Source organism: Echinops telfairi, unplaced genomic scaffold (assembly GCF_000313985.2).
Source record: "Echinops telfairi isolate 266 unplaced genomic scaffold, ASM31398v2 ScPeMD7_6273;HRSCAF=7185, whole genome shotgun sequence".
In the NCBI taxonomy this organism is placed as follows: domain Eukaryota; kingdom Metazoa; phylum Chordata; class Mammalia; order Afrosoricida; family Tenrecidae; genus Echinops; species Echinops telfairi.
Genome location: NW_022110173.1, coordinates 1,266,329 through 1,276,812, shown reverse-complemented (window position 1 = coordinate 1,276,812; position 10,484 = coordinate 1,266,329). Strand labels below are relative to the sequence as shown.

The following is a 10,484-nucleotide window of genomic DNA, read 5'->3' as shown; positions in this document are numbered from 1 at the left end:
CTCTGTTCCGTATTCTGCTCCCAATCTGCTCCGATCCTCCATCTACTGTGTTCCTGATCAGAACAGTCAGTGGTGGTAATCAGGTACCATTTAGCTCCTCTGGTCTCAAGGTGAGGGACTTACCTTTAAGCCACTCAAAAATCTTTTAGGTATAGCTTTTCTTAAACACTCACCTTTTGGTTAGCTCCTTGATTTTCTCCTGATTACTTTGGTGCTGAATTTGTATTTCCTCAATGCGAATCCGTCGGTCTTCCATGAGCCCTTCAACTTGTTCTCTAGACAGCCTGGTCTGTTCTTCCAGCTGAGCCTGCAGCGCTTCCACCTAAGACGGGCCAACCAGGGGTCAGCATGAGCTCCATTCACTTCTGACTGGCAGATCTAACTGCTGAAAGCAAGACTGTCTCTAGAAAACTTAAAAATAATCAAACAAACCACAGTTGCAAAATACATAGAAAATTGCGGTAGAAAAATTTATCTGTATTACATTTAATATCTTATAGGAAATAAAAAAAATCTTACAGGATTAGGTTAAACAAGAGCAGATTCTTTGTCCATGAGAAGCCGTGTCCATACCATGCAAAAAAAAAAAAAATAGAAAATCCAGTTTTTCCTACCTTAGAACCTCACCTTTTCACTGGCTCCCTTTTGAGATTTTTAAAGACTCTTGTGATACAAAAAGATCTTTTTTTTAAAAAAATTTTTTTAAGTGGAATAAAATGAATGAATAATATGTAATTTCCCCCACCCCCTGAGTCTGGTTGTCAGGACTCTCAAGAGAGATAATGGCCAAAGGTAAAAATTGTCATTTAAATCAACAGACTGTCCTGCAGAGGGAAGCACTCTTGGTGCAAGTAGCAGGAACATGAAGTTCTACACGCCATATAAAAGCCAGATGGTGAGAGGATGGCTGGATCCACAAGCAGTGCTCATGGAAGCGGCAGTCAAGAAGTCAAATGACGTATTGCATAGGACGAACCTTCGACACAAGACCTTTTTCAAGCGTTGAAGAGGAAGGCTGTCGCTTTGAGAACTAAGGTATGCCATAGGGCAGGTTGGGGGGGGGCGTGGGAGCACACAATGTCTGTGGGAGGCAGGGGAGCACTCTCAAGAACAGATGCTGATTACACAACTCATTTTAAAGGTGACTGGACCATGGAGAGAGGGGGAGAAAAGGTTGTGAAATGGATGTTTGTGGTAACAACTCATCTTGTTATGATTGAACTACTGAATTCTGTGACATGTGGATTAAATGTCAATAAAACGGTTAAAAACAAACAAACTACGGTATGGCTGATCCAAACCATAACAATTGCAGCTGCCTCTTATGTATGCGGAAGTCGCACACTGAATAAGGGAGAGCAATGCAAACCTGGTGAAGAATACTTAAAAGTACCACGGACTGCCAACAGAACAAAATCATCTGTCTCAGAAGAAGTTCAGCTAGAATGCTCCTTAGAAGGGAGGATGGCAACACTTGTCATGTCCTTTGAACATGTCACGAGGGACTAGTCCCTGGAAAAGACCACCATGAATGCTGAAGTAGAGGAGCAATGAAAACGAGGACCTTCAACAAGATAGTCTGAGAGTAGGCGCAACAATGGGTTCAAATCGAACAACTGTGAAGATGGCGCAGGGCCGGGCAGTGTTCTGTTATGCATAGTCACTAGGAGTCGGAACTGAGCCAGTGCCACCTAAAACAAGAGGATGAGGTCTAACTTCTAGAATAACTTTGGAAGTGACGTACTCAACCTAAGTGTCTGTGTTAGTCTGGGTTGACTAGAGAAACAAATTCATCAACACTCATATATGTGTAAGAAAGAACTTCATAAAAAAAAAAAAAGAAAGAAAGAACTTCATATCCAAGAGTACCGTATATACTCCAGTATAAGCCGAGTTTTTTCAGCACATTTTTTATGCTGAAAGAGCCTCCCAGTTTTTTTGTGGTAAAATTAGGTGCCTTGGCTTATACTCAAGTACATATGGTAATTGTATAATAAGAAAACATTCTGGCCTAGTCCAGGTCTAGTTCAGAAGTTCAATATCAGCCCATAAGTCCAATCATAGCCCGTATGTCTGAGACTAGTCCATAAATTCTTCTACAGACTCACGCAACACATGCAATGATGCTGAAAGCAGGAAGATCACAGGCCAGTGGGGGGAGAGTCTTGTGGAAGCTCCTCAGTGCTGGGGCAGCTCTCCACGTGGCTCCTGGCTGCCATCAGCACAGCTTTGTGTGGCTTGTCAACAAAATGTGAAGCAGAGAGAGTGTGTGCCCCACCTCCAGGGAGGAAGACAGGAGTTCTGAGAATCCTCAGGAGAAGGCCATGCCCACATAGGCTTCATTGACTATGACCTGATTGACAGGCTAGACTCCACCCCTCCGCTCAAGTTGATGGGAGATTATGTAACTGCCAGTGTCATCAACAGATATATGGAAAACCAATTGTGGTACATATGTATGACAGAATGTTACACAATAATGAATAATGATGAATCTGTAAAACATCTCACAACATGGATGAATTTGGAGGACATTATACTGAGTGAAATAAGCCAATCACAAAAAGACAACTATTACGTGAGAACACAATTGTACAAAAGAAAAGCGAACAAACAAGAAAAGGTGTGTCGTCCTTAGGCGTCATCAGGTTGGCTCCGACTCACAGCGACCCTATACACAACAGGAAGAAACACTGCCCGGTCCTGTGCCGTCCTGACAACTGTTATGTTTGCGCCAGAAGAGGCTTGCTTGCACATGGGTTAAAAACCAGGGATGGTTATCAGGATGGAAGGGAAAGAGAGGGGAAATAACTAACGAGCTCGATGATGCGTGTTAATAATGATGACGGGAAAGGCCACACACCACGGGGGATGTCAGCACAACATGACCAAGGCAAAGGAAGACACTGAGAGGAACGCGAGAATACATTATGATGCCTACGATTCCACAATCGGCAAGCGCAGAATGAACCAGCCATGCTTTGTGACTCAATACATAGGTAGTTAGATATGCTAACGAGATGTGGGCGGGGGGTAAGGGAGCACACCCACACATATGTAATTGTAGGGGCTGCATAGATAGTAACATAGACAACAGGGCACACAAGGGACAACGGCTTAGACATAAATCATGGAAACTCATGGAAACGGCTTAGACATAAATCAAACACCTCATGGGCTCAAGGCAAAGGAGCAAAGCTCAGGAGAGAGTTATGTTAATTGGCACAACATAGTTCAGAAAGATAATGAGTAGTCTCTGGGGTTTAAAAGCTTACGAGTAGTCATCTAAGACACAGCTATTGGTCTCTCCTGTTCAGGGCAAAGGGGAGTGCAGAGCATCAAAGACTCCCGGGAGCAATTAGTCCAAAGGACTAAGGGCCCACAGGGACCACAGCCCACAGGGCCCTGAGACGAGAACCACCAGTTACCACTCCCAACCACTCCACCAAGACAAAGCAGAAGAAAAATGTCCAACAAAAGATCAAGGTGGCCAAAACGACCAGCCTTACTGGTCTGTCAGAGCTAAAGCTGTTTATTTGATGAGCCTGCCTATTTGGTTAAAAGGTGGTATCTGGGGAGGGCTTTAGTTCTGGTCAGAAAGGTGTCTTCAGGTTATAGCCTCAGGGGTTCCTCTACTCTCTGCCAGACCAGACTTTTATTAAAGTGTAAGTTAGACAAAGCAAAGCTTGTGATAGAAACCGTATAGATTTACCAACAAATTCTTTACCTGCAAGATAAGTGTCTGTATGTCTCTTTGGTATTGCTCGGAACTTTCTTCCCGCTCTCTCACTGCTGGTCTTCTTTGGCTTACTTTAGGATCTAAAAGAGCGAACACGAAACCTTACTCAGTTTCCCCTGCTACACAAGTACTGGTCACCCCTGCACAGGAAGTCAGCTTCATGTACTTAAAGAAGGGAAGGAAGCACACACCAATTACTGTGCTTGATTTTAGCAAATGAAATCAGTAAGGGGACTCTGGAATTTCACTGTCTTTTGTCTTACTTATTCAGGGAGGGCAAGAAATAAAAACAACGGAATTGAACTCTTTTGGAAATGAAGTCCCATTCAATACATTCAGAAGACAAGATTATTTATAAATAAGCAGCACTGAGATGGAACGGAACAAAATTGAGTGCCTTGGATGACTCAGGAAGCTCAGTAGGATCTTAGCTCACCAGGGGCATCTTTAGGGATATGATGAACATGTAAACCCAAGCCACGTGCACTGCCTTCAAGTTGATTTCTACACATAGAATCCGATTATTGGCACTGTGCTTTTAAATTCTGAACCAATGAGCATTTACAATCATATGGTTGTTACCTGCTTTTAACTCTGGAGGTTCATTCTGTTCCTGCTTACTTATAATCTGTATAACCTTTTGAGGAATGGTGACCTGAGAAGCAAAAAGACATATAGAAGTGATGCTCTTACATATGTAATATTCCACTTTTAACCTGAGCCCCACAGATCAAATACTATTCAGAAGTTAAGTGGGTTATATATGACCCTGTTCGATACCACCTTCATGAAGAGATCACTGAAGATAAGGGTGCTATAGCAAAGTATGGTGAAGAAAGCAGATGGTGCCTGGCTATGGATTGGAATAGTGCCTGGGGTCTTAAAGGCTTGTATTCAAACAAGCAGCCATCTAAGTGAGGCGTCAACTAAGTCCACATGGAAGAAGCACACCAGCCCATGTGGTGCAAAGATGACAATAAAAAATTCTAAATATGACACAGGGAAAAGTATCAGAACTTAAATTGTGAACACCCAATTTGGTTTGGTATGGAGGAGAGTGGGAGTCCAAAATGAAGCCTGTGGGAGATCCCCTCTGGCCATAGTCAGGGAGAACAGCGTTGCTATCAGACAGAGATGATTGTCAACTTGATTACAGTTGATGGAACTAAGGTATGATACCTAGTGAGTTGACATCCCTCTTGACCCAACCTGAATTTGCTCTAGGTTTATGAAATATTTATTGCTTGCTCCATGATGGAAATTTCTTACTTTTTTAAAAAAAATCATTTTATTAGGGACTCTTACATCTCTTATCATAATCCATACATCCATCCATTGTGTCAAGCACATTTGTACATATGTTGCCATCACAATTCTCAAAACATTTTCTTTCTATTTGAGCCCTTGGTATCAGCTCATTTCCCCCCCTCCCCCACCTTCCCTCCATTATGAACCCTTGATAATTTATAAATTATTTTTCATTCTTATTCTGACTGATGTCTCCCTTTCACCCACTTTTCTGTTGTCCATACCCCTGGGAAGGGGTTATATGTAGATCATTGTGATCGCTTCTCCCTTTCTCCCCCCACCTTTCCCTTCCCTCCTGGTATCGGTACCCTCATTATTGGTCCTGAGGGGTCTTTATATGATTCTTTCTGCTTCATTTTGGTTTTAAAATTTTTTTGTTAGGTTTCCCAATTTATGAAGCACAGGAGTATATGCATAGGGACAATACTGCTGCCATGGTTTGGAGGAAGCGTTGCGGAGGGCCGGGAAGGGAAGTTGAGGAGCAAATAGTGAATGAGGGAGGGGAAGGAACACTACAACTCATGGTGATGATGTACATACAACTCTTTAAAAGCGACTTATCTATGGATATACATTATATGAATTTTATATCAATAAGACTATTAAAACAATACTTTAAATGGGTTCAATGTTCTCCCCAACATTTTACTGTGCTTATCTAGTAAAATGAGGTTACCCCCATGAAGTGTCAGCACTCTCCTCATTTCCATCCCTTCAGTGCCCCTCCCCCTCCTGGCCTTCTCTTCTTGGCTTTGGACTAATCAGGCAAATGTACATTAGTTAAAAATGGTAGACTCATATAAGGATGCTATAAATAGTAGAGGCTACATGGAAAAGTAACACTGCATAAAACCCTGTTTTCATGATATACATTAAAAAATAAAAGGAAATCACAAGGCTATTCTGACAAGGGCTGGTAGGAAAGAGCTACTAGAAGCTGAGTATGCAAGTGCATCTATGGATAAAGTGAGAAAGGTGAAGCTAGTACTCACATCCAGACGAATATTGCTGTAGGAACGGAAAAGAGTTGAAGAGATACCAACTACTAATAATGGTTTATTCTGGGGTAAAAGATTCTAAGAGAGACTGACGTGGATAGGATACATTGCTGCATTCTGTTTGCTATTGTTTTCAAAGCCCATTGAGTATGACTTTTGTGATGCGTGTCCACAGAGATTTAAAACAGACTGAAGAACTCCCACCCACGCGGTCTGCCCCTGGCTTGCTTTCCCCTTATCTCAGCCACAACACCTACCCCTTGGTGCTTCAGGTTTCTAAGGAGTGAAAGGGGATCAGCAATACTACTTCCTAAGGTTTTTCAAAGGAAACAATACAATTATAATGCTCTCTGTAATAGCAGAAGGGTCTTGGAAAGCTCAGGTAAACCTGAGACTCTTCGGGCTGAGTCTGTCTGTCTGTCTTCTTCAGCAAAGTGTTCTGATGATGGAGCTTGGTCTGGGATTTTGTAATAAAAGCCGTACTCACCGAGCTAGACCAGCGATTACTTACTTTGTGGGGAGGCTCCTTGTAAAAATAGGTCACTTCTCCAGTGTCTGTTCCCACAAGAGCCAAGAGGCTTTGAATCTTTTTCTTGTCTTCTACCTCCCTGCAATTCTCATCGAAAGTAAGTACAAATTACATGTCAAGAGTAAATGACTTTTCTGTTTAAAGCATCTCCCGACTGACTGATTTATTTTTAAAATAGTAACCTCAAATTAAACTTGGACAGGATTCACCTAGGCCTTACCTCCAGATGTGAAAGTGTTCTGTGTTTGTTCTCAGGACAGAGGGAAGGGCCAGGAAATACTTCCTCGGCCAGTGCTAGAAGGGAACTACCATGCAACGCTGAGGGGTGCGCTCAGATCCCTACTCCCCAGCTTCTGGGAACATTGCCTGCTGGTGGCTCCTTACTGAGCTGTTCTCCACCAGACCTGCCCTCAGCTGAAGGGAACTGCCTAACTCAGCTACGGCCCCCAGGGCTCTGCCTGCTTAATGAAGGGGCACAAACGCTCGATGTCTCTGACTCAATTCTGGACAACGCTGAGCACCACCTTCCAGGAGACCAATAGCCACTTGCTGGTAAGCTGATTATAATGAACCGTGGAAGAGACAGTGATTTCTCTGACACAAATTCCAGACGTGGGTTTGCTTTGTCTCCCTCCAGCTGGCCCTTGTGTTGAAGACTTAGTGTGTTTGATCCAGACATGGAATCCTGTAGAACCAAGAAAGCAGACGCAGCATGTCTTGAAAGAAGAATGGCTCAAATGCTCCTTAGAGGCAAGGATGGTGAGACTTCATCTCATGTACTTTGAACTGTAAGGCCAGATTGGCCCCGTGGCTGGCTCCGCAATCGCGGGCAGGCATTGGTTTCATGTTTCCTAGCAGTGCAAAGTAGGAAGTACCCAGAAACTGAGGCTAGCCAACCTGGGAGCGAGACGATGGGCCCAACCGCCAATGGGAGGACAATTCGGCCAGCGCAGAACTACACAAAAGACCAGACTGCCAATCTACCTCAAATCAGCCAATCAGTGGATTGACGGGAGAGGGGGCTGGGAACACCCTGTTATGTATCCCTTGTAAATAAATACTTTGGAATTTCCTTTGTCCAGGGCTCTTGTCTAAGACGTACACGGCACCTGAGGACTCGAGCCCTGGCTTAAGCTAGCATAATAAAACCTCTTCTGTTATTGCAGCCTTGTGTTTGATCTCCTTCCATTAAAAGGGTAATCGCTCCAGGTCCATATTGCAGCCTTGTGTTTGATCTCCTTCCATTAAAAGGGTAATCGCTCCAGGTCCATAACAGAACCTGTCCCTGGAGAAAGCCATCATGCTTGGTAGAGGGCCCATGAAAAAGAGGAAGACCCCTGACAAGGGGCTGCTATCATGGGCTAGACCATAAGAACAATCGGGAGGCAGGCGCAGCACCAGGCAGTGTTTCAGTCTGTGGGACATTGGGTGGCTGTGAGTCAGAACAGACTCCATGACAGCTCACAGCAACCACCACCACAGATAGTTGCTCAGTCTTCCAATTGGAGCACAAAGAACATCTTTTCACTTTAGGTCTTCTTTAATCTCTGCCAGCAGTGTTTTATCATTTGCCTGGCTTAACGCTTTCATGTCCCCGATTCGATTTATTCCTGGGTATTTTAACCTCTTCCATGCTATTGTAAATGGAATTTACAGCACCTCCCACTGCAGAGTTCTCATTGCGAGCATATAGACTCAATTGATTCCTGCTGGATGACCTTGGATCCTGCAACTTGGTCGACTTCTATTAGCTTTAGAAGATTCTCTAACTTTCTTGTAAATTTCCCCAGGAAGAAATAAATCAGGAACCCAGGGTGAACTTATGATGATAAGCAAATGGATGTGAGCAGTGCAGAAATATACTGAAGAAGCCCCTTTGGGACCAAGATGCCCATCTCCTAGGAGCTGAGACCTTTACAGATACTGTCTTTGGTTGAAAAGGGATGCTTCTTCCAATTTTTTATCCTTCCCAGGGTCAATGTGGGGCTGCACCAACCCCTTTGCCTCTGAAAGGCCACACCTGTCTTGGAGCTCTCTACAGCACTGTCTGAGGCTTCTGCCCCCACTGTGCTACAGTTCAAATTCTCCCACTCCCCACATCTGCTCATGGGTACTCCTGAAAGCCTCCCCGATAACTACCCTGCAATCAAAGCATCGTCTCAGTCTGTTTCCTGGGAATACAAGCAAAGTGAATGGCTGTCAAAAGATGCTGATCTTGTCTAGAGGACTTTAAAACCCTAACTACTATAGTTCTCGTCCTCGGTACCTGATTCTCAGTCGGTCGTTTTCTGAGTAGAGACGTAAAACGTGTTCCCGTTCCTGGAAAAGGCAGATCTGCAAATCACTTAGAGCTTTCTGCAATTCAGCAATCTCTTCCTCCTTCTGCTGCAACTTCCATTCTAGTTTATGCTGAAAAAACAAAACAACAACAAAACAACCAACAGTAAGGCAGCTGAGAAGATACTGGGTCTTACTTGTATTCTATAGAGAAGAGTCAGTTCATGTACGAGCATTCCAAGGTGCATTGTGTCAGCAAATGGCAGCAACAGACTATAGACTTGAGTTTAAAAACTACAGGATAAGTTTAGAGTCTGTATGTAATGCCCAAACTCTTACTATCTTCCTGTTAAGAGATTATGGATTCCCGCATGCCATGTGACTAGCCTGTTTGAATCAGATAGTTTTTTAATGATTTCTACAGATAGTAAGTATTGCTGTGGTAATCTGGAAAACACAGGTGAAAGAGATAGGATTCTTGACCACAAAGAGCTCTGGAATTTCCTGAGCAGATGGCATGCAAACAATTAAAATGAAAGAATTAGCTAATGGAGGAGTATGCATGGAAATTAGGGTAAGTGGGCCCCAAAAAACTCACTGCTACTGAGTCAAGTCCAACACACAGTGACCTGAAGAAATGGAGAAGAACTGCCCCTTGGGGATTCCAAGACTTTTCCCTCTTACACACGCATACAGCCTCATCTTTCTCTGAGGAATGGGTTCGAATAGCTGCGCACTTAATAGAGTACACAATGTAAACATGAATTTTACAAGCACTGGAAAACTCAAAAATAAGTGGGCCAGTCACTTTATTGCAGGGCTCTGCTATCTCCACGATGTGCCTGTAGGTCGAGTAGGTAGAGAGGGCAGTACAACAAAACCCCAGACCTCCGATTCATAGCGACCCTGCAGGTCAGCGTAGAATTGCCCCACAGTTTCCGAGTCTTTCCATAGTTACAGGGGCCAGTCCCATCCTGCTTCCACAGAGCAGCTGGAGGGTTTCAGCTGCCAATACTGTACTGAGCAGCCCCATTCCCAGCCCACTGGACCACCAGAGCTCCATATGAGCGCTTAGAAAATGACCGGGTCAAGTTGCTACGGAGATAGTTGCAGTGACACGAGACGATAGCTGGGTGTAAGTGGGCAACAGGACCAGAAGAGACTGAGCCTGTCAGAGGTTAAGATTTGCGATGCAGAGTTTTTTTATTTTAATAATCATTTTATTGGGGGCTCTTTTTTAAAACCGTTTTATTAGGGGCTCATACAACTCTTATCACAATCCATACACACATCAATTGTGTAAAACACATTTGTACTTTCATTGCCCTCATCATTTCCAAAACTTCTGCTCTCCACCTAAGCCCCTGGCATCAGCTCCTCATTTTTCCCCTCCCTCCAGAACCCGTGATAATTTATAAATTATTATTTTGTCATATCTTGCCCTGTCCGCTGTCTCCCCTCACCCACTCTTCTGTTGTCCGTCCCCCAGGGAGGAGGTCACATGTAGATCCTTGTAATCGGTTTCCCCCTTCCAACCCACCCTCCCTCTACCCTCCTAGTATCGCCACTCACACCACTGGTCCTGAAGGAATCATCCGCCCTGGATTCCCTGTGTTTCCAGCTCCCATCTGTA

General features: G+C 44.0%; 1 protein-coding gene across 1 annotated transcript in view; it reads right to left on the bottom strand.

Annotated features, from left to right (window-relative positions):
* The window catches only part of CCDC77 (coiled-coil domain containing 77), a 31,183-nt gene that overhangs the window by 9,153 nt on the left and 11,546 nt on the right, over positions 1-10,484 (bottom strand). The window contains exons 5-9 of the mRNA XM_045295944.1: positions 8,841-8,983; positions 6,557-6,653; positions 4,322-4,394; positions 3,728-3,819; positions 174-322 (exon numbers count right to left, since the gene is read on the bottom strand). Of these exons, the coding sequence (XP_045151879.1) occupies positions 174-322; positions 3,728-3,819; positions 4,322-4,394; positions 6,557-6,653; positions 8,841-8,983 (554 nt within the window). The remainder of the gene's footprint in view (positions 1-173; positions 323-3,727; positions 3,820-4,321; positions 4,395-6,556; positions 6,654-8,840; positions 8,984-10,484) is intronic.